The 27,076-nt window shown below is 50.0% G+C and overlaps 1 protein-coding gene across 2 annotated transcripts; it reads right to left on the bottom strand.

Annotated features, from left to right (window-relative positions):
- Window positions 1–373: 373 nt before the first annotated feature.
- On the bottom strand, window positions 374–7,364 carry LOC146036357 (mid1-interacting protein 1-B-like). Of its 2 annotated transcripts, none has more exons than XM_083160317.1 (2): window positions 7,234–7,364; window positions 374–1,385 (listed from the first exon to the last, which is right to left on the bottom strand). In XM_083160317.1, exons 1-2 carry the CDS (start codon window positions 7,234–7,236, stop codon window positions 894–896), a joined length of 495 nt encoding a protein of 164 aa, XP_083016443.1. In that variant the 5' UTR covers window positions 7,237–7,364; the 3' UTR covers window positions 374–893. The 2 variants fall into 2 exon arrangements, with proteins under 2 accessions (XP_083016443.1, XP_083016444.1); XM_083160318.1 differs by lacking the exon at window positions 7,234–7,364 and adding an exon at window positions 6,736–6,757.
- Window positions 7,365–27,076: the final 19,712 nt, after the last annotated feature.

Raw genomic sequence — 27,076 nt, 5'->3', positions numbered from 1 at the left:
GTTATGACATCTTTTAGGACAAAAAGGGAGCAATTTGGTCCATGGAGGGCCTCTAGTGGTAGGAGCTGAGGAGAAATGTCCATAAATACGACTGAAGAGCTAAATCGGGGGTGGCCAAACCTGTCCTCAAGTTCTACCAACGGTGCATGTTTTCCAGGCAACCTGTGGATCTATAGTAGAAATGAATGCAGCGGGTTTGAAAATGTGACAGTTAGTAATGACTACAGCTGTGCAGCAGAGAGGTAACTTGGAAAACGTGGACCGTTGGTAGATCGAGGACCGGCTTGGCCACCCCTGAGCTAAATCATAGCATCATGGGTGCAGAAGTGTGAAAGCTCCGATAGAGACGAAGTAAACACATAAGACATGGCGGTGTACAGAAAGCCTGAACAGGCGGCGTTTCATTATGCAGACTCTCAATCATATAACAAAATACACGTAGCATACACAAGGTCACCCACATCTCCAACATTTGTTTTTGCAGATAGCGGCAGTGTTCTCTCCCAGCACCATTAGGGAACATTATTGTGAGAGGAAGAAGGAACTGGCTGAGCAACACGCTGCCAGCTCTGGAGGCAAAAGTCAACACCAAATAAAAAGGTTTACCAGAAACCTACTACAGTTATCAATCTTAACATATCCGCGTAGTACAATCATATGATCACCACCGCCCTCATGGACCGTGTGATTGTCATGGTTTCCCATCATCTAGCAATAAACTATGGGCCTGATGAGAAATTCATCTGGACCTCTTTGGTTTCGGGGCAGTGGACAACCTCAGACACAATCAATCAATTTTACTCAAATACAAAATTGAAGAAGTTTTAAGCGGCACCAGGATGTGCACAGATGGCCTAGGCCGTGTCCTTCAGGAGCAAGCATGGTGAGGTTCCTCAGTAATAAATGTTATTGGAATGTGGTCTAGCATTTGAGTGCCCAATCTCTATCTCCTTCTTGTAACAGTTGGTCAAGAGATTGGCCTTCTTGGTCAGCTTCGTAAGGACAGAGAGTAGTCCTCTCAAGTGATGTTGGAATTGGTCTACTAGGTCACCCGTATCTTCGTCTGAGGTCTCTTTGTCCGGGCAGTGTTCTACCCGGGTTTCGTGGTTAATCCCCCATTTCATGTCGTGTCTTAGAGATTTCAGGAGAACGTAGGAATCGTAGAGATTATTGTTCTGCTCCAGAACCTCTGTAGACGTGACGGGGCCTCCCTGTTCCTCTTTGGCTGGAGTTATGTCCTGCAACATGCTGGGAACCATGATGGTTTCATCCATGATTGTTGTAGCAGTGTTGAAGCGATGGATGGCATCCAGCAAGGACTGGCGGTGAGGATTATACTCCGACACTTCCATGCTGAGGCACTTTTCCCCTTTCCGATCAGGATTCTGGAAAAAAGGGTTCATAAGTCTATTAACACAGACGACAGAGAGGCATGTCCCCACCCCTCCCCCAAACAATTCTGAACAAATATTTTTCCGTTAGCATATGATGGCTAAACAGGGAAATTAGGACTTCTGCTAGTGGAGACTGCAGGAGCTCCCGACAATACATCTATTATAGGGTTAATTAGAACAAGCTTGTGCTATGAGCTAGATCAGAAGGCCAGGCCCACCCGGCTGAGTGAACAACAAGTGGCTGCAGCAAGTAGTTATCTTTTACAGACGCCTAAAGTTAGTGCCAGGCAGCCTTGCCCTAGGCTGCAGTATGATCATTTGCTTGACTGTAAATCAATAAACATACTGTAGGCACCTGATAAGAGTACACAACAGTAAAGTCTCATGTGTTGGTAACGATGGGGGTGCAGGTGTTTATACAGGATACGGTCGTATTGTCGACAGCACTTAGGTTGACATGGTGGGTTTTTTTACGTTTTTTTGAGCAGACAGGTGGTATTTCATGCATTACCATGCACTAGGGAGTGGTGGGAGAATAAAATAGTGTGCCCGAAGCATAGCGAGCGATGCGAGGGGCTGCGGTTGACTTCTAACTGTGTCCATGTCGACATTCGGGTAAAAAAAAAAAAAAAAAAACACACACACACATGTTGACCTACTGACCTAATGCTGTGTCGACCCAAAGGTGTTGACAATACGATCCACACCCATTTATACCGCAGAGTTATACAGACACTCCTAGTATCAGCCGTCCGGTTACTTAGAGAGTGGGGTTTATTAATAGATAACAGGTACAGCTGTACTCACTGTTGCATGTACATTGGTGTATGGAGCAGAGCGGGGGACTGGATAGTGTATGTGGGAGTATGAACAGAAAGTAAGTCGCAGCAGCCCCACCTTCTATGTCATCTGCCCCTCCCCTTTAGAATGTAAGCTCACACGAGCAAGGCCCTCTCCTCATGTGCTTTTCTACACCACAAAAAAAAAAAAAATTAACCCATGCAACGGCATCTAACCCTGTGTCTCTGCCACCCTAATAATTACTTCAATGTCCTGTCCCCTGATGCAGCTGTCCTTATTTACCATGTGCTTGCCCTAAATTGCCTTGTACTAGAGATGGTTCTGTTGTAGCTCATTTATGTATTCCGTCAGATGCTGCGAAACCCTTGTGGTGCCAAATAAATAAAGCGTCTTGCACTGCAATGCTCTAGAACAGTTTCACCATCTATAAGACTAGAGAGACCTTGCACTTGCTTAGTACCAGGTGTTTTTTTTATTACACGCTTTTTTATAATAATAATAATAATAATAATAATAATAATAATAATAAACTGTGAAACATTGCTCTGTAATAAAACCTCGATCATCCATGTTTTAATGCTTTCTAGCATTAAGGGGAACATTTACTAAGATAGTTCTATTGAAAACTAGATGTTGCCCATAGCAACCAGATTCTATTTAATTATTTAGCACAACCTAGAAGGTAATAGAGTCTGATTGGTTGCTAAGGGAAGCATCCCACCTGCAATAGGACTCCCATCTTAGTAAATATACCCCATCTCTTTCTACTGTAGCTGAAGAGGATTCAGCAATCAGAAGCTGTTAAATAAAATACATTTAGGATTAACGAATGTTGGTGGGGGAAGCTTGATGCTAGGCAGACTTAGCACCTTTCTTAACTAAATCACAACCCTATATATCTGTTGTGAAGGCACAATTTGCTGCATCGGTTCAACTTACTAAAAGACCGCAAGCAACATGTGAAATAACACCATAGATTCCATTACACTAAGCTTTGTTTTTTTTTAAGGCATTGTGTTTAAACCAGCCAACCCTGCTCAGTAGAGATCCAAGCATTTTTGCCTACTCTCCCGGAAGTTGCTGGATACTCGCAAGGTGTCAAGTAGCCCTTCACACCCCTGCAAGAGAGGCAGTGCTAAAATTATGTGAGTTTTCCCCCCCATTTTAGAACCATCCCTTACCCCAGAAAACAGAGTTGCAGCTTGATAATAGAGCACAGCCCCCTGAGATGCCTAGCAATCAATGTCTTCTCTCCAAAAGGAAAACAAACAAAGAGAAGCCAATTATTTCAGTGGCCATCTTGGAATAATGTATGAATCCTCCCTGGAGAACCGAACGATGGCGTTCTATTTGGCACAGGGCCACACGTTACTCACATAAGCCAGAGTGTACAGGAGGTCCTGCTATATTACACTAGAGTGCACCGTTTTATGGATAATACTAAACCGCGTTTCCTGAACTGCGCCATTGCAGGCCATGTTTTCAGGGCCATTTGTAGTCCAGCTAAATAAATCACATTGACTTTGCTACTAGTGATGTCACTGAGCCCCAACAGAGCCATCCTTACAACTAGGAATGTAAGAGAGATTTGGAACCTACAGTCTCCAGGAACAGAAAGCATTTATGACCTAGGACAACCGGCTGGTAGACAAGCCTGTACATCAGGCGAGGTAACACCTTATCCCCAAATACTGGATGGACAGGTATGGTTACCTCTATAGATATTGCTACATTGTGGAGGAAGTTTTTACCTTAAATTCATGGATTAGAAGTCTGGTCTCCTCCCAAACCTCCAACCCCCCTTCCACTGCCTGTCACCATCACTCCCCTCCCGAGTCTACTCCCCCCCCCCCCTTCTCCGCAACCTTCATGCTTCACACAGCAGTTTCCCAGGACAGTGGTTCGAAGCCCTTTTGAATCACAGCAACCCAGAGTAACAGAATAACAGAATTAATCATGGCACCCAAAAGGTTTCTCGTTGAGGAGATGGCTTTCTATTGTGATTATTCTCCGTGCTGCAGCTCATCCGGGTATGGGTCATTGAGTGGATAATCATTAGGTCAGTACCCAAAAGAGGTAGACTGGGTCGACACAAAAACTAGGTCAACAAAAACCCCATGTCGACCTAATGACCCCTTCGACTTAACCCATTTCAACCTTCCTGCATGTTGACCCAGTGGTCCATAACCGATCCGGCTAAGGTGGGTATCGTATTCGCAGCGGTGATTCACAGCCGCTATCCTATTAGCCCCGAAGCCAGCATCATTCCCCGATAATCGCTGCTATTGGAGGACTGCGCTTGATGTGCTACATAGTCCCACCCGATAAAGCAGCCGCCAGGACCCACGCTTAGACATGGGATTACAGAACTTCTCCCCAGAACTGACGCTATTTGGATAATGACCATCGGTCATAAATCGTGACATCCACCCAGTTATAATCGCCGGCCTCAGGCATAGTGGGATATCCCCCAAGTTGTGACCAACTCAGAATAGGATGGGAACAACAAACATGTAAGACTTCCACCTGCGCTGCACAGAGACCCGCCACTTGTATCTGTTCGCAGAGGTGTACTCTGACCCTTTGTGGAGAAGCATATAGGGTGTATATAGTAGCTGAATAAATATTTATCAGTCGCTGCGCCTCCTATTATGGTACAGGACAGCTGAACGCCACCAGCAGAGACACCCGAGACCCAATCACACAATGGAGGCTCTGGTGTCCTCAGAGCTTCCCAGACACAAAATACACCGCCATACAGGACATGGGCTGTAGTAACACAACACAGTACCCTGGGTACTTGTTTCCTAGCACGGCGCCCAGATTTTCTACGTACGGCACCGTAGGGAAATCGCATCACATGGGCCATTATAGCGGCATGCGATGCGATTTTCTCATTGTACACCACTATATCGCATCGCATGTCCCGCAAAATCGCATGTGATTTTATAGGGTGTGCGATGCCATGACATATACAATAATATGATTGTATGCCCCAAAAATTGATTTAACGAAACCCGCCCCCACTCTGAAGCGTGGCGAGCGGTGGAACGCGTCCGACTTTTTCATTACCTTACTATCCATGTCGGCATGGAGTTGATTTTATATAGTTTGGCGAGCGCAGCAAGCCCCGCGGATTAATTTACATGTATTCCGCATCCGCTCGCCACGATTCGGGCTCGATGGCTCGCCACACTATATAAAATCAATTCCACGCCGACGTGGATAGTGGGGTAATGTAAGAGTCGGAGGACGCGTTCCGCCGCCACTCACCACGCTTCGGGGTGGCGTGGATAGTGGTGGGGGGGGGGGGGGGGGGGTTGCGTTAAACCTATTTTTGGGACATACAATCATATTATTGTAAACCATCACACACCCTATAAAAATCACATTCGATTTTGCGGCAGATGCAATGCGATGGCCCAGGGCTGAGAGCAGTGAATAAATTACATAGAAAAATCGTATATCGCATGGCCCCAAATGCGATTTCACTACGGAGAATAGTACCGTACCTGGCACACACTAGGAGAGTTTCTCTAAAAATTAGTTACCAGCTGGTCACAATAGACGAATCATAACAGTGCCCGAATGGAGCAACACTTGAATTGTCCCCTCAAGCACCATCTAGTGGCTGCTGATGTGCAAAACACTTGAATCTCCCCCCTAAAGGACAGGAGCATTTATTTTTTAAATCTTGGATGTGCACAGAGTAACCACCACCACAGACCATCATCCCAGAGGCCTGGGGATGGCATTAGATCAGAGCAGGAGGTCCTGCAGGCACCGTGGATTTATAGATGGAGTAACAGCCAGCTAGGGGTTAATAAATATAAGTCAGATTAAACAGTAAAAGCAGCCAGGACACAGCAGCTGTAACAGGACACACTACAATGCGCCCCACACAGGGACTCTGGGGCAGGCTCAGTCATCCTCTGCTGTCGGACTACATGCCCCAGCATGACCTGCCAGCCCTTACCACACACAGAAGGAAGATCATGTGTCACTACTACGACAGGCACCACACACACACACACACACACACACACACACACACACACACACAGTGAGGGAGACAGAACAGGGCTACAGCTGGTCATCACTGATCTATGGTAACAAAGTATCCTGCATAGAATCACTGACAGAGCTGCAGGAGATATCTCTACAGGGCTATGCCTCACACATCACAATACACCCCTCTCCCCACACAGGACAATGCACCCCTCTCCCCACACAGGACAATGCACCCCTCTCCCCACACAGGACAAAACACCCCTCTCCCCACACAGGACAAAACACCCCTCTCCCCACACAGGACAATGCACCCCTCTCCCCACACAGGACCATACACCCCTCTCCCCACACAGGACAATGCACCCCTCTCCCCACACAGGACAATACACCCCTCTCCCCACACAGGACAATACACCCCTCTCCCTACCCTGGACAAAATGCCCCCCACCCAGTACACAATGCCCCCCTATCTCGGATTCCTAGTACACAATGCCCCCTAAACAACACACCCTTCTAAGCACTCACTTACCGGGGACACACTCCTAGTACATGATGTAGTGTACCCGTCTCCCCTCCCAGTACATGATGTAGTGTACCCTTCTCCCCTCCCAGTACACCCCTCCTAGCACACAATGCACCCCTCCCAGGGACACAGTACACCCCTCCTAGCACACACTGCACCCCTCCCAGGGACACAGCACACCCCTCCTAGCACACACTGCACCCCTCCCAGGGACACACAGTACACCCCTCCTAGCACACACTGCACCCCTCCCAGGGACACACAGTACACCCCTCCCAGGGACACACAGTACACCCCTCCCAGGGACACAGCACACCCCTCCTAGAACACACTGCACCCCTCCCAGGGACACACAGTACACCCCTCCTAGCACACACTGCACCCCTCCCAGGGACACACAGTACACCCCTCCCAGGGACACAGCACACCCCTCCTAGAACACAATGCACCCCTCCCAGGGACACAGCACACCCCTCCCTCACAGTGGCGCCGCTGTGTGGTTACCATGAGATGTGCATCCTCTCCCGGGGCGGCTGCTGCTGCAGGACTGTAATGCACACACACAGTCCCCACCGAGCACTTGGCACCTGTGAGCGGCTGCTCCGCCCTCCAGCTGCTGCTGCTGCTCTATTTATGGAGAAAGTCTCCCAGACTCAGCCTTATCTGCTATTGGGCAGAGCAGGAGATGGGCCCTGCCCTCACCCTCCTCACCTACCCCTTCAGTGCCAGCCTGCAGCCCAGAGGCCGGGTCCCTGTGCTCAGCTCTGCTACCTGGGGGTGCAATGGTTAATAGCAGGAGGCTGGTCAGGGTCCCCTGTGCTCTGCTCTCTGGGGGTGCAATGGTTAATAGAAGGAGACTGGTCAGGGTCCCCTGTGCTCTGCGCTCTGGGGGTGCAATGGTTAATAGCAGGAGACTGGTCAGGGTCCCCTGTGCTCTGGGGGTGCAATGGTTAATAGAAGGAGACTGGTCAGGGTCCCCTGTGCTCTGCGCTCTGGGGGTGCAATGGTTAATAGCAGGAGGCTGGTCAAGGTCCCCTGTGCTCTGGGGGTGCAATGGTTAATAGCAGGAGGCTGGTTATGGTCCCCTGTGCTCTGGGGGTGCAATGGTTAATAGCAGGAGGCTGGTCAGGGTCCCCTGTGCTCTGAGGGTGCAATGGTTAATAGCAGGAGGCTGGTCAGGGTCCCCTGTGCTGTGGGGGTGCAATGGTTAATAGCAGGAGGCTGGTCAGGGTCCCCTGTGCTCTGAGGGTGCAATGGTTAATAGCAGGAGGCTGGTCAGGGTCCCCTGTGCTCTGCTCTCTGGGGGTGCAATGGTTAATAGCAGGAGGCTGGTCAGGGTCCCCTGTGCCCTGCTCTCTGGGGGTGCAATGGTTAATGACAGGAGACTGGTCAGGGTCCCCTGTGCTCTGCTCTCTGGGGGTGCAATGGTTAATGACAGGAGACTGGTTATGGTCCCCTGTGCTCTGGGGGTGCAATGGTTAATAGCAGGAGGCTGGTCAGGGTCCCAGGTTATTCCCAGACATGACCCTCAGCGCATCCTTAGCAGTCCAGGTTTAAGCATATCCTACTAGTGTACAGCTGACTTCATTTGCACCTCAGTCAGTCTGATTATACCATCTGTGCACAACCAGGGAAATACCTCAAACCTGCACTGTTGGGTTGTCTTGCGGATCACATTTGGGAACCACTGGGTTAATAGCACAGGGCTGATCTGTTCGCCTATATCAGCGCTTCCGGTCTCCCTCCAGTCACCGGTTCCCATTCTGCAGCTCAGTATAAAGATAATAATGGCAATATTCCAGCATTATTCAGCTGAGAAGGAAACTTCAGCTGCACGACAAGATTCAGCAAAGTCCCCGCTCAGCTGTAACCACAGAGCCTGCAAATTGTTCTGCTGTTTGGGGATTTCGCCCATGGCAACCAGAGTGGCTTGCTTTAATCATCTCATTTGAATATAATAGAGACAGGATCTGATTGGCTCCTCTCATCCATCAGCAGGTTTTATAAATGTCCCCAATATACATATTCTGGGACTGTGTTTATTATTTATATTTATTACACTTATTATTATTATTATTATTTAAATTCAGCTCCAACTGAGAACGCAAATGAGGGCGACTTTCTATGGAAGCTGCTGTAAATGTGACACAAAATTGTCATTATTATTTTTTAATAATTATATATATATATATTAATAATAACAATAATTAATATATTAATTCTATTATATGGGGGATGTCCAGAGACATTGTTTTGCTCAGTGTATTTGGACCCATTACGTAGACAGTCAAACGGTCAATATGTTTTTTTTTTCACGTTTTTGTGAGCCGACATATGCCGACCCATACCCAGGGCTTAAAGTGGTCATGCAGAGGTGCGGAACTCATTTCTTTATGCCACCTAATTGGACCCCCTCCCCCCATCAGCCAGAGACAGGCCAGTGGTAGGGTTTTTGGCATCCCCCTGCAAACTAGAATACTTCTCTGTGAGAATTACTGGCATCAACGTGGAGGTTAAAATGTTCCACCTCACCATTAGAGGTGGTGGAAGTCAGTTCCACCCCGTTCCCCCTCACTTTAACACCTGCCCATACCCATGTGAAATGCGTTCTGTATTTAGACTTGGATCCCATCCCCAAGATATATCATTATGGGATGCACATGTTCCAAATAACGGGGAAATCCGATGTCCAAAATATTTCTATTCCGGAGCATTGAGATACAGGAGACTCATCCTGTATCTGTCAGACGGACACTAATGAGCCATCTACCATCGATGATTCTAAATCATCGATGGTTCATGGCCGATGTCCAATACTTTTGCCATCGATGGGGGAGAACCAGATGGTTTCCCTCCATCGATGGAATAGCAAAACGATGTTTCGCTGTTTTTTTTTTTTCAAAGTGCCGGGACACAGAGCATAGCTCCGCCCCCTGATACCCGCGAAGCCCCGCCCCGTGTTTTGATTGGCCCACAGGCCAATCAATCAAACACAATGGATGACCATCGATATGTAAAAATATCGATGGTCATCCATTACATAGTTTAGCACTATCGATGGCCTGTTGCAGAATTGCCATCGATGGCAACCATCGATGGCAATGGCAACGATGGCCATCCCTACTAATGAAATATCTGTATTGCTGTCCAAGCTCTACGGAAAACGTATTTACCTATAATAAAAAATAAAAAATTCACATTTCCCTTCAAGTTTTAATTTTAAGATATTTAGCAGAACTATGAAAACACTGAGTTTGTACAGGGGAAATGATATTATGTGACTATAGACATGGGGAAATTGCTCTGCCTTTTAATTTGGCCAAATAAGGCCACCCCCCCACCCCTCACCCCCCATAGCTTAGCTCCCCTCCCCCTTAAGTAGTAAAACTGCAGGGGCTTAAGCTTCGCTCCCTGCTGGGATCAGACTCCCAGAATTCTGTTCAAAGTTTCCTTTAAAAAAATAAAAAAAAAGCCGTCATCTGACGTTCTCATACGTTTTCATATAAAACAGTTTTACCAGTGAATGTGTCACGGGCTGACGATGCAGAAGGCGGGTTCTTCCCGATCCTCCAGGATAAGCCCGCCTCCGGCAGCTTCCGCACATAAATACATCTGACCTTTATGAGTTATTTAATGTAACACAATATACAGAGGCCAATTCAAAAGGTGATCAAATATCATTTCTTATTGCCGCATATTATGACTTTTGAGCTGAGTACACACCCGATACCTGTTAGGGATGGCCATCTTTGCCTTTACCAGCGATGTTTACCATCGCTGGCAAAATTTGCAACTGACCATCGATGGTCCATAACTGTGCAATGGATGACCATCGATGTTTTTACATATTGAAGGTCATTTATTTTCTCTGATGTCTCTGATTAATTTGTGATATTAATTTGTGGGCCAATCCGAATATGGGGGTGGGGCTTCACAGGAAAAAGGAAAACAAAAGTATTTGTTTAACCTTGACATCGATGGTGGGAAACCATCTGGTTCTCCCCCCCATCGATGGCAAAACTGATCAACATCGGCCATCAACCTTCGATGTTTTCTAATCATCGATGGTCGATGGCCATCCCTAATACCTGTACAACACACGATACCGGTATTGTTACATTGCAAACACTCAATATCATGAACGATGAGCACTCCCATACTTTGGTAAGGCCCCTCCCCCCATCATCTGTACTTTCAGCTCAATCTGACACCATGGGGGTTAATCTGGCTGATTTGCTCAGATGCGAATTCACGGCCTTGTGTATTATCACGGCGCCAGTTATGTAGTCAGCATAGTGTCCCTGTCAGTATCAGCGTACTGTTCCCGCGGCCAGCGTAGTCAGCATCGCTGTCAGTATCAGCGTTGTGTTCCCACAGCCAGCGTTGTCAGCGTCCCTGTCAGAATCAGCGTTGTGTTCCTGCAGTCAGCATTGTCAGCGTCCCTGTCAGTATCAGCGTTGTGTTCCCGCAGCCAGCGTAGTCAGCGTCCCTGTCAGTATCAGCGTTGTGTTCCCACTGCCAGCGTAGTCAGCGTCCCTGTCAGTATCAGCGTTGTGTTCCTGCAGTCAGCGTTGTCAGCGTCCCTGTCAGAATCAGCGTTGTGTTCCTGCAGTCAGCGTTGTCAGCGTCCCTGTCAGTATCAGCGTTGTGTTCCCGCAGCCAGCGTAGTCAGCGTCCCTGTCAGTATCAGCGTTGTGTTCCTGCAGCCAGCGTAGTCAGTGTCCCTGTCAGTATCAGCGTTGTGTTCCCGCAGCCAGCGTAGTCAGCGTCCCTGTCAGTATCAGCGTTGTGTTCCCGCAGCCAGTGTAGTCAGCGTCCCTGTCAGTATCAGCGTTGTGTTCCCGCGGCCAGTGTAGTCAGCGTCCCTGTCAGTATCAGCGTTGTGTTCCCGCAGCCAGCGTAGTCAGCGTCCCTGTCAGTATCAGCGTTGTGTTCCCGCAGCCAGCGTAGTCAGCGTCCCTGTCAGTATCAGCGTTGTGTTCCCGCAGCCAGCGTAGTCAGCGTCCCTGTCAGTATCAGTGTTGTGTTCCCGCAGCCAGCGTAGTCAGCGTCCCTGTCAGTATCAGCGTTGTGTTCCTGCAGCCAGCGTAGACAGCGTCCCGGTCAGTATCAGCGTTGTGTTCCCGCGGCCAGCGTAGTCAGCGTCCCTGTCAGTATCAGCGTTGTGTTCCTGCAGCCAGCGTAGTCAGCGTCCCTGTCAGTATTAGTGTTGTGTTCCTGCAGCCAGCGTAGTCAGCGTCCCTGTCAGTATCAGTGTTGTGTTCCTGCAGCCAGCGTAGTCAGTGTCCCTGTCAGTATCAGCGTTGTGTTCCCGCGGCCAGCGTAGTCAGCGTCCCTGTCAGTATCAGTGTTGTGTTCCTGCAGCCAGCGTAGTCAGCGTCCCGGTCAGTATCAGTGTTGTGTTCCCACAGCCAGCATAGTCAGTGTCCCTGTCAGTAGCAGCATTGTGTTCCCTCGGCCAGCGTAGTCCGTGTCCCTGTCAGTATCAGCATTGTGTTCCTGCAGCCAGTGTAGTCAGCGTCCCTGTCAGTATCAGCTTCATGTTCCCGCAGCAGCATAGTCAGCGTCCCTGTCAGTATCATCGTTGTGTTCCCGCAGCCAGCGTAGTCAGTGTCCCTGTCAGTATCAGTGTTGTGTTCCCGCAGCCAGCGTAGTCAGCGTCCCTGTCAGTATCAGTGTTGTGTTCCCGCGGCCAGCGTAGTCAGCGTCCCTGTCAGAATCAGCGTAGTGTTCGCGCGGCCAGCGTAGTCAGCGTCCCTGTCAGTATCAGCATTGTGTTCCTGCAGCCAGCGTAGTCAGTGTCCCTGTCAGTATCAGCGTTGTGTTCCAGCGGCCAGCGTAGTCAGCGTCCCTGTCAGTATCAGCATTGTGTTCCTGCAGCCAGCGTAGTCAGTGTCCCTGTCAGTATCAGTGTTGTGTTCCCGCAGCCAGCGTAGTCAGCGTCCCTGTCAGTATCAGCATTGTGTTCCTGCAGCCAGCGTAGTCAGTGTCCCTGTCAGTATCAGTGTTGTGTTCCTGCAGCCAGCGTAGTCAGCGTCCCTGTCAGTATCAGTGTTGTGTTCCTGTAGTCAGTGTCCCTGTCAGTATCAGTGTTGTGTTCCTGCAGCCAGCGTAGTCAGCGTCCCTGTCAGTATCAGCGTTGTGTTCCTGCAGCCAGCGTAGTCAGCGTCCCTGTCAGTATCAGCGTCGTGTTCCAGCAGCCAGCATAGTCAGTGTCCCTGTCAGTATCAGTGTTGTGTTCCTGCAGCCAGCGTAGTCAGCGTCCCTGTCAGTATCAGTGTTGTGTTCCTGCAGCCAGCGTAGTCAGCGTCCCTGTCAGTATCAGTGTTGTGTTCCCGCAGCCAGCGTAGTCAGTGTCCCTGTCAGTATCAGTGTTGTGTTCCTGCAGCCAGCGTAGTCAGCGTCCCTGTCAGTATCAGTGTTGTGTTCCTGCAGCCAGCGTAGTCAGTGTCCCTGTCAGTATCAGTGTTGTGTTCCTGCAGCCAGCGTAGTCAGTGTCCCTGTCAGTATCAGTGTTGTGTTCCTGCAGCCAGCGTAGTCAGCGTCCCTGTCAGTATCAGTGTTGTGTTCCCGCGGCCAGTGTAGTCAGCGTCCCTGTCAGTATCAGCATACTGTTCCCGCAGCCAGCGTAGTCAGCGTCCCTGTCAGTATCAGTGTTGTGTTCCCGCAGCCAGCGTAGTCAGCGTCCCTGTCAGTATCAGTGTTGTGTTCCCGCAGCCAGCGTAGTCAGTGTCCCTGTCAGAATCCTGCAGCCAGCGTAGTCAGCGTCCCTGTCAGTATCAGCGTTGTGTTCCTGCAGCCAGCGTAGACAGCGTCCCTGTCAGTATCAGTGTTGTGTTCCCGCAGCCAGCGTAGTCAGCGTCCCTGTCAGTATCAGTGTTGTGTTCCCGCAGCCAGCGTAGTCAGCGTCCCTGTCAGTATTAGCATCGTGTTTCCACAGCCAGCGTAGTCAGCGTCCCTGTCAGTATCAGTGTTGTGTTCCTGCAGCCAGCGCAGTCAGAGTCCCTGTCAGTATCAGCGTTGTGTTCCCGCGGCCAGCGTAGTCAGAGTCCCTGTCAGTATCAGCGTTGTGTTCCCGCGGCCAGCGTAGTCAGCGTCCCTGTCAGTATCAGCATTGTGTTTCCGCAGCCAGCGTAGTCAGCGTCCCTGTCAGTATTAGCATCGTGTTTCCGCAGCCAGCGTTGTCAGCGTCCCTGTCAGTATCAGCGTTGTGTTCCCGCGGCCAGCGTAGTCAGAGTCCCTGTCAGTATCAGCGTTGTGTTCCCGCGGCCAGCGTAGTCAGCGTCCCTGTCAGTATCAGTGTTGTGTTCCTGCAGCCAGCGCAGTCAGAGTCCCTGTCAGTATTAGCATCGTGTTCCCGCGGCCAGCGTAGTCAGAGTCCCTGTCAGTATCAGTGTTGTGTTCCTGCAGCCAGCGCAGTCAGAGTCCCTGTCAGTATTAGCATCGTGTTCCCGCAGCCAGCGTAGTCAGTACTTACGCAGTTAGCATAGTCAGTCAGCATTGTGTCAGCGCTAATTACATTGTGTGGAAACCATTGACAATTTTTAACCTGCCTGACATGACAGGTGTGAATGTGTTCCTGAAACACCACCACTATCCACGCCAGCCTGAAGCGTGGCGAGGGGCAGCAGTACGCATCCTTCCGACCTGTTCATACCCCCACTAATCCATGTCAGCGAGGAGTTGATTTTATAAAGTACAGCGAGCCACCGAGCCCGAAGCATGGCGAGCAGACGCATATTAGTTGACGTGTATTCTGCATCCCCTCGCTTTGCTTGCCGCACTTTATAAAATTAACTTCACACCGATGTGGATAGTGGGGGTATGAACAGGACGCGTACGGCATGCGCTCGCCACACTTCGGGCTGGCGTGGATAGTGGGGGTTTGAAATGGAAGCATTTGCCAGTATGTAACATGGAGCACTGGCAAATGCGTTATTTATTGTGTATGAGATGCACTTGCGCACCGCACCACCCCTTTGTGCACGAGACGCATGCGCTACCGAACCCCTAACCATGACCGTCTCCCTGAGGCGGACACGGGAAGGGTTGCCGTACCCTGCCACGCAAATTACTCGAGCGCCTCTCCGTCGGCACCCGCATGATCACCTCTCCGCCTGCATCTGCCAGCACAGGGGATCTGGCGGTTACCGGCGCTGTGTAAGAGGCGCTCACTAGGCTTGCCAGGGACGCCGGGGACAGAGCTGCACCTCGCGGGGACAGTACAGTGACTAGGCTGCTTGATGGGACACTACGCTGACTACGCAGGGCTGCCGCGGGGACACTGCACTGTGCGCTGGGCTGCCATTGGGCTACGCTGACAACGTAGCGTAAGGTGGCGCCGTGATAATACACAAGTATATTGTTCTCCCATGGCATCGCCGACAGGTGTGTACTCAGCTTAAGGAATGTTCTTTTTTCATTAATATCTATTAAAATCTCCTGCCGCCTCGCAGCATCTGAAATTATAGGCTGTCCTAGCGAAGAGCTTATTAGTGAGTGAGAGACGTCTGTATTCTGGACACTACGCAGTGTGTGGCCGTAAGCTCACGCCTCACACATGCACTGCGCCATTGAGGGGTAAATGGTAGAATCAGTGGGTGGAGGCTGCCGGAGAGGGATTGAAAAAACAAGGTGGGCTGGTCGGGTCACTAGCAGAGGGTGTAGGCAGATGTCACAGCAACAATCTTGTCCAGCTACAGGGTCTAGATCAGGCATGTCCAAACTGTGGCCCTCCAGCTGTTGTGAAACTACATATCCCAGCCTGCATTGCCATAGTTTTAGAATTCCCTAATAGCAAAACTGTGGCAAGGCATGATGGAAATTGTAGTTTAACAACAGCTGGAGGGCCATAGTTTGGACATGCCTGGCCTAGATAGACAGTGAATAGGTCAACACTGAAATGTCAACGTGCACAAGTCAACCTTGACAAAAGGTTGACACAAGCAAATGTCGCCATGGAAGGTCAACACACTAATAGGTCAACATGAGCTTTTACGGTATTTTTGGTGTCAAATATTAGGTTTTAGCACATGGACTCTGAACTTCAAAAGAAAGAAGAAAAAAAAAACACAACGCGTGTTGACCTTTTGCTTATGTTGACCTATTGTCTATGTCGACTGTTGACCTAGACACTATTGACCGAATAGCGGGGTAAAAGGCCTCTCAAAGATGTTGCGATGAGTCCAGCAATGCAGTGTTCCGCTGAGGTGGGGTCGGGGGGGTCAATTTCCCACCCGAACGGAGCAATTGCCCCTTATTGTGCTGTTACCCAGATTTTTATAGTAAGGAACCTTACGAAGTGCAGATTTGCCGTTGCTGGCTGCCCTGTCTATTGCAGGATTAAATATTTACATTCCTGGGTGCTGCGTTCCGCTTGTTTTATAGAGACGCTGTGGCTGCGATCCAACCTTCACTGCAGGGGAATAAAAGGCGCAGGCTCCTGCATAGTCATGTCATCAGACAGATGCGGCTGGTGCCACTGATTCACCAGGTGCACCAACCAGGCGCCGCCAGAAAATACAGGCTATGGTGCAGAGAGCGGGGGAGGGCTGGCAAGGATGGTGCAGGAGCGGCCTGCAGTACAGCACCACCGCCTTGTGAGCTTACATGTCGCAGGGTTACACTGAGCTGCGGTTCCGGATTCTCTGTCCGCCTGCAGGATTATCAGAGTTATGTCTGTGTGATCTGCTGCGGAGGAGTCCAGCTTTGTGATCTGGCACTGTACACCAAGACTAGTATATACTGTACAGCCACATTCCCTCGGTGTGCAGTGACTGGGGGCTGCTGGCTGCATTGTGTGCACCACAGACACCCCTAGGCTGTCCTCAGGGACACAACAGGAAGAGACCCATTCAGTATGCCCATCACACTGCATCTCATTGTTGTCATGGGCACCAGGCACTGCGTGGTCTGTAACACCCAAAATGGTGCCACTTCAGCAATGGGCACAGAGGGGCTCCAGCAAAAACCTCAGATTCATTAATAACTCTAATTAATCAGGATAATTCAGTTTATTTAATCAGCCTTGGTTCTGTAATCATGCTGCAGTTCAAATATATATATATATATATATATATATATATATGTATCCAACGGAGACAGCACTCACAACCTGTCTGTACCTGATGAAGGGGGTCATACCCCGAAAGCTAGTCTTTTAATACAGACGTTTTTGCTTCACTTACAACTGCCTCTTGAGTGCTGTCTCCGTTGGATACATATTTGTTTATTGCGTCCGGGCACCGGGGCTTATTTCCTTGAGAACACACCGAGTGCCGGCTGATTTGGACTCTTATATATATATATATATATATATATATATATATATATACACACATACACACACACAGGTTGAGTATCCTTTAGCCGAATATCCAAAAACCTAAATATTAAAAAAAAATTGTGGTTTTTCATAATATTTCGAGTTTTTTTTGGGTCCCCCACCCCTTTTTTGACACTTACCACGTCCCCTGGCGGCCTTCATGATCCTCTTCAGCTGCATCTCTGGTCCCAGGGGTGCATTGCGCGAGTGTGCGGTCGCACTAGTGATGTCACCGGCCCTCCTGCAAACTCGTGCAATGTCGACCTTTTGACTGTTAACCTAATGCTTGTGTTGACCTAATGACCTGTCGACCTAAACCCATGTCAACCTAGAACCATGTTGACCTAATGGTGGTGACCCAATGCTTTAAGACCAACATACTGTAGACCAAATAACCGTATCCCCCATTATCTACCCATCTGTCCATCGGACCGCTAGCATCTGTTTTCTCCAAGGCAGCAGCCATTTTTGGAGGGACATTTTCCTGCAAATTCCATACAGACACCCAGACCCATTGAAATCTGCAGAGACCATTTGGCTCCACAGCGCCGGCTCCCCCAAGCCACCGTTTGGGGGCTGCAGTACCATTGTGTAAATGACCAGATCCACAGAAGCCTCACAGTACAGAACGTGTAAGTCATGGTTGCGTTGCACAGTGTAATGCAGCAATACCACAGTTATAAGGAGCAACAGGGCCGAATTATAGTGGGGCACAGGGGGTCATTACTCCTGGGCCCCCCTCTATCTATGTGATTAATCTGGGATCACGGCTGTCGATCCTCGCCGACAGCCGTGATCCTGGCCTGTTTGCGGTCAGATCGACCGCATAACGAAAGACGGGATTCAATTTCCTGCCTGTCGATGGGATCAAAGGGGGCATGGCTACAAAAATGGGCGTGGCTTGTCGATCTGCGGCCTAGATCACGGCAATACATGGCCGTTATTGGAAGAACAGTCCCGACAGCTTCTGAAGCCCGGCCCGTTCTGCTGTGATCCCGCATCATCGTTAATGACAATATTGAATAGTAAGCCGCCGCTATTTCCAACGTCTAAAATAGTGGCGGCACATTGCATACCCCCCTAAGTACCATAAGAATTTGCAGAAGAGATCAGAGGCTGAGAGGCTTGTGCTGAGCTCTGCTTGGTGGAGCTCATCATATGCTTCTCAGGCCTATGAAGGATAGCAGCAGCTGCCTTGTCATGGGAGGGTTTTTAATCAGAACTCATCCGAAGCCACCAACCCCCATCTCCTACCACCTCCTCCTCCTCTTGCTTTCTGCTTCTGCCTGTTCCCATCTTGCTCACCTACTCATCCTCTCCCTCTCATCAGGCACTGTCCCCAATACCTTCAAGCATGCACTCATCTCCCCTATTTGTCTCCCCTATTTAAAAAAAAAACCGAACAAACAAAAAAAACAACCAACTACTGACCCATCCGTCTCCTGCATTTTGCCTATTGTCTACCACTGCCTTTCTATCCTCCCACTCCCTGCTTGTCCCATATGATGAAACGTCTCTCCAAACATAAAGGGGGACATTTACCAAAATGGATTCGTAGAAAAAAGGTGTATTCGTAGGGAGAAATACACCTTTTTTTTACGAATTTGTATTTTCGGGATTTACAATCCCAAAAATACAACAATTCGTAGTCCTAAAGATGGAACATTCGTATTTGTAGTTACAAATACGAATGTCTACACCATCGATAGAATACGACAGAAATCACCATTCAAAAGAATGGTGGTTTCTGATTTACTAAGCAGCCGTACTGATAATACGGCTGCTTAGTGGTGTAAAACACCCACGCAAATACGACAGGAAAATAGAACACCATTTTCATGTCGTATTTGCGTTTAAGCCTGCACGGATCAGTCAGATCCGTGCAGGCTTCAGTGTAAAAAAATAGAAAAAAAAATAAATAATAAAAAAAAACGGCGTGGGGTCCCCCCCACAGCCGAAACCAGCACCAGGCTGACAGAGCCTGGAGCCGGTAATTAAAAATCAGGGAACCCGACAAATAGGGGTTCCCCGATTTTTAACAACCAGCCCCAGGCTCCTGCTCTGGGGCTGGTTCCCAAAATACGGGGGACAAAATGACTAGGGGTCCCCCGTATTTCAAGAACCAGCCCCAGGCAAAACCAGCCAGCGGGTAATGCCACAGCCGGGGGGAGACTTTTTATGCAAGTCCCCCCGGCCAAAGCATTAACCCTACCGACCAGTCAGCCTGGCCAGGGGCCCTGGGGGAGTGGGGACCCCCCCAATAAAGGGGTCCCCCCCCTCCAGGACTTACCTGACCAGGCTGAAGCCTGGTGCTGTCCTCGATGCCCCTGGGCGGTGGGCATCGAGCTGATGGTTTTGTGTAAAAAATAGAATAAAAACCATTGCTTTTTACTGTGGCACTACAAGTGCCAGCAAGCCTCCCCAGCAAGCTGGGACTTGGAGAACCACAAGTCCCAGCCTGCTGGGCATTAAAGGGCCCGCTGGGTCTTGTAGTGCCACCGTAAAAAAAATAGTTAAATAAAACACACTGACACCCGTTTTAAATAAAAGTTTAATACAAACATTACATACATACTGATACTTACCTTTCTTGATCCCGTAGGTAGCCCTGGTCCTGATGTCCTGTGTCGTCCTCCAGGTCCATGTCGGCTGTCTGCGTCGTCCTCCAGGTCCATGTCGACGGTCCGTGTCGTCCTCCAGGTCCATGGCGGTGTCCGGGTCCGAAGAAATCCATGTTGGAGCTGTGGAAGGAAATCCTACTCACCTGTTCCTGCGCTGAAGAAGTCTTGTCTTGATCCGACGTAGTCCAGGTAATCTTCCTGCTGTCGCCGGTCCCCGCTGTCTCCGCTGTCCGTGCATCGCGCTGAGGAGAGATGCTGAAGTTTCATATTCGGCGCCTCTCCTCAGACTGAATTCTATTGGCCGCCTAGCAGGCCAATCAGGAGCCGAGAAAGTCGGCTCCTGATTGGCCTGCTAGGCGGCCAATAGAATTCAGTCTGAGGAGAGGCGCCGAATATGAAACTTCAGCATCTCTCCTCAGCGCGATGCACGGACAGCGGAGACAGCGGGGACCGGCGACAGCAGGAAGATTACCTGGACTACGTCGGATCAAGACAAGACTTCTTCAGCGCAGGAACAGGTGAGTAGGATTTCCTTCCACAGCTCCAACATGGATTTCTTCGGACCCGGACACCGCCATGGACCTGGAGGACGACACGGACCGTCGACATGGACCTGGAGGACGACGCAGACAGCCGACATGGACCTGGAGGACGACACAGGACATCAGGACCAGGGCTACCTACGGGATCAAGAAAGGTAAGTATCAGTATGTATGTAATGTTTGTATTAAACTTTTATTTAAAACGGGTGTCAGTGTGTTTTATTTAACTATTTTTTTTACGGTGGCACTACAAGACCCAGCGGGCCCTTTAATGCCCAGCAGGCTGGGACTTGTGGTTCTCCAAGTCCCAGCTTGCTGGGGAGGCTTGCTGGCACTTGTAGTGCCACAGTAAAAAGCAATGGTTTTTATTCTATTTTTTACACAAAACCATCAGCTCGATGCCCACCGCCCAGGGGCATCGAGGACAGCACCAGGCTTCAGCCTGGTCAGGTAAGTCCTGGAGGGGGGGGACCCCTTTATTGGGGGGGTCCCCACTCCCCCAGGGCCCCTGGCCAGGCTGACTGGTCGGTAGGGTTAATGCTTTGGCCGGGGGGACTTGCATAAAAAGTCTCCCCCCGGCTGTGGCATTACCCGCTGGCTGGTTTTGCCTGGGGCTGGTTCTTGAAATACGGGGGACCCCTAGTCATTTTGTCCCCCGTATTTTGGGAACCAGCCCCAGAGCAGGAGCCTGGGGCTGGTTGTTAAAAATCGGGGAACCCCTATTTGTCGGGTTCCCTGATTTTTAATTACCGGCTCCAGGCTCTGTCAGCCTGGTGCTGGTTTCGGCTGTGGGGGGGACCCCACGCCGTTTTTTTTTTTTATTTATTTTTTTTCTATTTTTTTTACACCATGCAGCCTGCACGGATCTGACTGATCCGTGCAGACTGCTAGAAATAATTCGTATTAGCAGCCGTATATACGGCCGCTAATACGAATCATTACACCATCGGAGGGTTACAAAGCAGTCGTATATGACTGCTTTGTAACTGATCCTCCGGAACACGACTTTGCATACGACTTAAACAGTCGTATGCAGTCGTAGGGAAAATACCAATACGAAAAACTAGGTTTTTCATATTGGTAAATTTCCCCCAAAACTACAGACATCATGGCCATCCACAAAGCACTCCACAGACACAAAGAGTTATTACACTCCTTTCTCACTGTGGACATTACTAAACCTTTATCCGATCTCTCATTATCTCTCCCCTCCTATCTGGCTATCTGTACTCTACAACAATCTGTCAGATCCTCCTCACCACCAGTTCCCATGGCCCATCCATTATTGTTCCACGCCCACTCCCCATCATACATCTCCAACATTATCGCGTGGGATCCCAGAGTTTGCAAATCTGTTCCTCTAAATTACACTGTATGAAGCACTACTACTGTGGGCATTATGTGTATAAGAGGTGCTACTACTGTGGGCATTATGTGTATAAGAGGCGCTACTACTGTGGGCATTATGTGTATAAGAGGCGCTACTACTGTGAACATTATATGTGCAAGCAGCTCTGCTACTGTGAGCTTTATGTGTATAAGGGGGAACTACTACTGTGAACATTATAAGTGAAAGCATTAGGTGTATAAGCGTCACTACTACTGTGAACATTATGTTTATGTGGCACTACTAATGTGGGCATTATGTGGGCACTACTACTGTGAACGGATTCGGTATGAAATCCCGACGGTCAAAATCCCGACAGGGTCAAAATCCCGAATGGGTCAAAATCCCGACAAGGACAAAATCCCGAATGGGTCAAAATCCCGACAAGGACAAAATCCCGACAAGGACAAAATCCCGACATTTAAAATCCCGACAGGGTCAAAATCCCGACATACAGGTAAAACAGTCTACATGACTTTCCGTCGACAGGTGTGAGGTCAACATGGGTTTTTTCACTGTTTTTTTACCCGAATGACGACACAGTTGGAAGTGAACCGCAGCCCCTCGCATAGCTCGCTTCGCTCACAATGCTTCGGGCACGGTGCCTCGCTGCGCTTGGCACATGATTTTATTCTCCCACCATGCCCTAGTGGATGGTAGGGCATGAAATACCACCTGTCGGCACATGTCGGCTCAAAAAACAGTGAAAAAACCCATGTCGACCTCGCACCTGTCGACGGAAAGTCATGTAGACTGTTTCACCTGTAAATTCTATATGTCGGGATTTTGTCCATGTCAGGATTTTGTCCCTGTCGGGATTTTGACTGCATCCCCTGTGAACATTATGTTTATGTGGCACTACTACTGTGGGCATTATGTGTATAAGTGGCGTTACTACTGTGGGCATTGTGTGTATAAGCAGCACTACTACCGATACTAAGAGTACTATGAACCTTATTCTGGTTGATTCACAAGGCTGCAAATTCGCAGCCCTGCGAGTCCACCAGATACCGCCCTGTGAATGTTGATGTGCACGCCCCCCCTCCCCCTACGTGTATAAGCAGAACTACTACTGTGGACCTCATATGAAAGATGAAATAATACTGTGGACATTGTGTCTAATGGGTGCTGCTGAGGTGCAACGTGACTAAGGGGCATTACTGTGTGATGTAACACTACTATGTGGTGTAATGTGAATAAGTGTGCGTGAAAGTGTGGCGGAGTTTGAATTGGAGGAACTATTGTGGCCACACCACTTCCTCATAAGATCACACCCATTTTTTGTGTTGCCCACACTTTGGTGTGCCATGTGCCTTTAAAAGTATGTGAGTTATAGTTTGCAGGCACTAGATGTACATCCTAGCCTGGGCCCTGCTTACACTATCCTTGCCATATCCCAGTGTGTTATTATAATAAAAGGTATTGAAACCAAAGGTAAAGTATCAGAAACGGAACCTTCCAAACTAGGGAGTTACAATGTAACTAGAAAGTGAGTGTGTAACTGTAAATGTACAAACAGGCAATACTCACTGCTTATTGTGGAGCGCCCTCTGCTGGTCATCCCAAGTACCTCAACAAAAACCTAAAAATATCTCTGAGGCATTTTACATCTGTCCTGAGTCTGCCGGGCCATGTGTTATATGGGAATGCGCCATAGGTAAACGCAGGGGTGTTTCAGTTTGCACAGAAACCCCCTTATCTTGGCAAGTGCCTTAAATTATGACAATAGCACTGGTATATAATATGATCAATAGAGCTACCACAGAGCGGAGCTGCTGCACATGCCCAGTGTACCAGCTTCTACCAGGTTTGCTGTGTGTGTGTGTGGATTAAACCCTCAAACATCACAATAGACCAGAGAGTTGCTGCCAGGAGGAAGAGACAGGAGCCTTAACATGAGGTGGGAGAATGTGAGCTTAGAAAGTACAGTACTGGTTCTATTATGTCTGTGTATATTTTTATTTAGTATAGCATGTTTAACCTTTTTCAGACCACTTATCTTATTTAAATGTTTGAAACAGCCTATACCAGTGATGGGAACCGCGCTTAACTAAAACATGCAACAGGTGTAGGTAAAACAGGGTTGCCTACTTTCTCCCGGAGAGGAGAGATTCAGTAGCCGCTCAGGGGGCGGGGCTTAAGAGTGACATCACTAAGCCCCGCCCCCATGCTGTTAAACCAGCTAATTCAGTGATCTCCGTGGAGGGGGCGGGGCTAAATGACGCGATTGTGTCATTTTAGCTCCGCCCCCTCCTCTGAGACCCGAGGATTGCGGCATTTTAATGCCGCGATCCGGGGGACAGCGGGGGTCCCCCCTGAATCCGGGAGGGTTGCCCACCCTTCCGGGGGGCCAGGAGGGAGCCCCGATTTTCGGGAGACTCCCGGAAATTCCGGAAGGGTCGGCAACCCTGAGGTAAAAATATATACGAATATTTATTAATATACAGTAAAATGAATATAGTATAAAATAGAGGGATTACATATCCCATAAAAACATGGATACCATATGCGTAATGTGTGAGATAATAGTCACCCACAATATGCTGCACAGTCCTGAGTCCGTTCCTAGGATGCCTCTGTAGTATTGTCCCAGTACACTTTGTTAGGAGAGAGGTGATCTCCACTCCAGGGAGCTCCTTGTTGTTAATGGGTGCTCTACCTGGGATTATGTTGAGGGGACCAGGGAGCGCCAGATGTTGGTTGGTGCTCTACCTGGTATTGGATGTTGGTGCCCCAAATAGTAGGCTGGTGGTATAAATTTCCATGCTGTCTGGGTCCGGCCAGGTGGGATCTCGACGTTGGGCTAATGACTGTCGGGATCCCGACTGTCGGACCCCTGTACCACACCCGCAGGCAGGAGAAGTTATGGAGGCAGGGGGTGGTGTGTAGGCAGGGGGTGGTGTGTAGGCAGGGGGTGGTGTGTAGGCAGGGGGTGGTGTGTAGGCAGGGGGTGGTGTGTAGGCAGGGGGTGGTGTGGAGGCAGGGGGTGGTGTGTAGGCAGGGGGTGGTGTGTAGGCAGGGGGTGGTATGCAGACAGGAGGTGGTGTGCCAGCAGAAGATGATATGGAGGCAGGTGGTGGTGTAGGCAGGGAGTAGTGTGTAGGCAGGGGGTGGTATACAGACAGAAGGGAGTGTGCCAGCAGAAGATGGTATGGAAGCAGGTGGTGGTATGCAGACAGGAGATATTATGGAGGCAGGAAGTAGTATGCAAGCTGGGGACAGTGTACAAGTAGGAGAGGGTGTGTAGGCAGTGGGCTGGTATGCAGGCAGGGGGCAGGACACAGGCAAAGGGTGGTGTGCAGGTATGGGGCATATGTGAGCTGGGGCTGTTTTGCAGGCAGGGGGCAGTGTGCAGGCAGGGGGCGGTGTGCAGGCAGGGGGCGGTGTGCAGGTAGGGATCATATGTGGGCTGGGGGCGGTGTGTAGGCAGTGGGCAGGACCCTTGCATGCTCGCTGCGGCACGGTGGCTCACTACGCGAGCCACCTATTATATTCTCCCTCTATGGGGGTCGTGGAACCCCACGAGGGAAAATAGCCGACGGCCGTCGGGAACCCGGCTGTCGTGTTTTGACAGTCGGGACCCCGTCCGGCACCCCCTGCCTGCCCATCATCTTCTGCTGGCACACCCCCTCTTGCCTCCATACCACCCCCTGCCTGCACACCAACCCCTTGCCTCCATAATATCTCCTGTCTGCATACCACCTCCTGCCTCCATACCATCTTCTGCTGGCACACTCCCTCCTGCCTCCATACCACCTCCTGCCTCCATACCATCTTCTGCTGGCACACTCCCTCCTGCCTCCATACCACCTCCTGCCTCCATACCATCTTCTGCTGGCACACTCCCTTCTGTCTATATACCACCCCCTGCCTACACACCACTCCCTGCCTACACACCACTCCCTGCCTGTATACCACCCCATGCCTACACACCTCCCTCTGCCTGCACACCACCTCCTGTCTCCATACCATCTTCTGCTGGCACACTCCCTTCTGTCTGTATACCACCCCCTGCCTACACACCACTCCCTGCCTCCTCACCTCCCTCTGCCTGCATACCACCTCCTGCCTCCATACCATCTTCTGCCGGCACACCACATCCTGCCTCCATCCCACCCCCTGCCTGCACCCCCCCCCCCCCCACCTGCCTGCACACCAACCCATGCCACCACACCACCCCCTGTCTGCACACCACCCCCTTGGCCATGTTAATATAATTCAAAGGTTGGGTTTATCTCAGGCGCTTCCAGGGTGGCAGCTTGGGGTGTATCTTACAGAATTACAGAATCTAAATATGAGTAAGGGAACGGTGCACCCAACTAAGCGCTCCCCTTGTGAGGACACCACAGTGTTTATAAATAAAGAGGTAATACTTCCTTCTAAATCAATCTGGTCTGGTTTTTCTTTTCCTCGAATTGATCCCTGCTGGCAATCTCAGTAGGTTGGTTCCCGGCGTATATGCGAAACAAGGGAATAAAAACACAAATTGTTTGCCTGCTGGTGCTTTTCCTTTCTATATTATGCTGTGAGGTAAAAGGACGCGTACCTCACATAAATTCTAGCATAGTCATACACATAAAGGTATCTTTTTTAAGAATGGGTGGCGTACCCGTACTCATGGTGTGATGGTGGGTTCTACTTGCATCAAGGTGTCTTTCCCAATCTTGTGTCCAAAAAAACTTATTTATTGATAAAAAAACATACAGTATAAAACCTAGTGCAGGAGTAGGAGCAGGGTTCTGAGGCGGCTGACAACACAGCTTGATCCGGACCAGGCGATACCGCTGGATATCTCAGACACTCTGCAGTCCTTACCTCTGGTCCCCACTTGCAAATGTATAAAAAATGGTATCAAGCTCATAGACCAACATGTTTCGGGACATTGTGTCTAGGGTGGCCAATCCCGGGATCGGGATTGGCGGGATCCTGGGATTTGGCCCCAAAATGTCCGGGATTTCAATCCCGGGATTGGAGTATCCAATCCCGGGATTTTGGGATTAGACTGCGCATGCGCAGTCTAATGCCGGGCAGCTTCTGAGCACCCGCTCAGAAGCTGCCCGGCTGTTCCCGACCCCGGCGTGCGGCCTGCGCAGCATGACCTCTGACCGTCACGCTGCGCAGGCCAGCGTCCTGCTACAGAGGACCGCTCCCGGCCGACTCCTAGCCTCCCCTCCTGCTTCTGGTGCCGCCGCTACCTGCCCGGAGGCAGGCAAGCATCACCGCAGCGCTGCTGTCTGCCCCGCTCCCGCCAGCCTGTAAGTAAATCTGCAGCGCTGCTCTGCCCCGCTCCCGGCTGCCACGCACCTGCCCGCCCATATAGGGGTGGACAGGGTGTGTTTTTCTTTTAGGGATACCAATCCCGGGATCCCGAGAATCCCGGGATTGAGCATTTTTCAATCCCGGAATCCGGGATTGAAAAAATGCCCCGGGAATGGCATCCCTAATTGTGTCCCTTTGGTCATGTTAGGCTTTA

This window comes from Crinia signifera, chromosome 9, assembly GCF_055691185.1.
Source record: "Crinia signifera chromosome 9, ASM5569118v1, whole genome shotgun sequence".
Taxonomy (NCBI): domain Eukaryota; kingdom Metazoa; phylum Chordata; class Amphibia; order Anura; family Myobatrachidae; genus Crinia; species Crinia signifera.
Note: the sequence above shows the minus strand (reverse complement) of the source record. Positions and strands in the feature narration are given on the sequence as shown.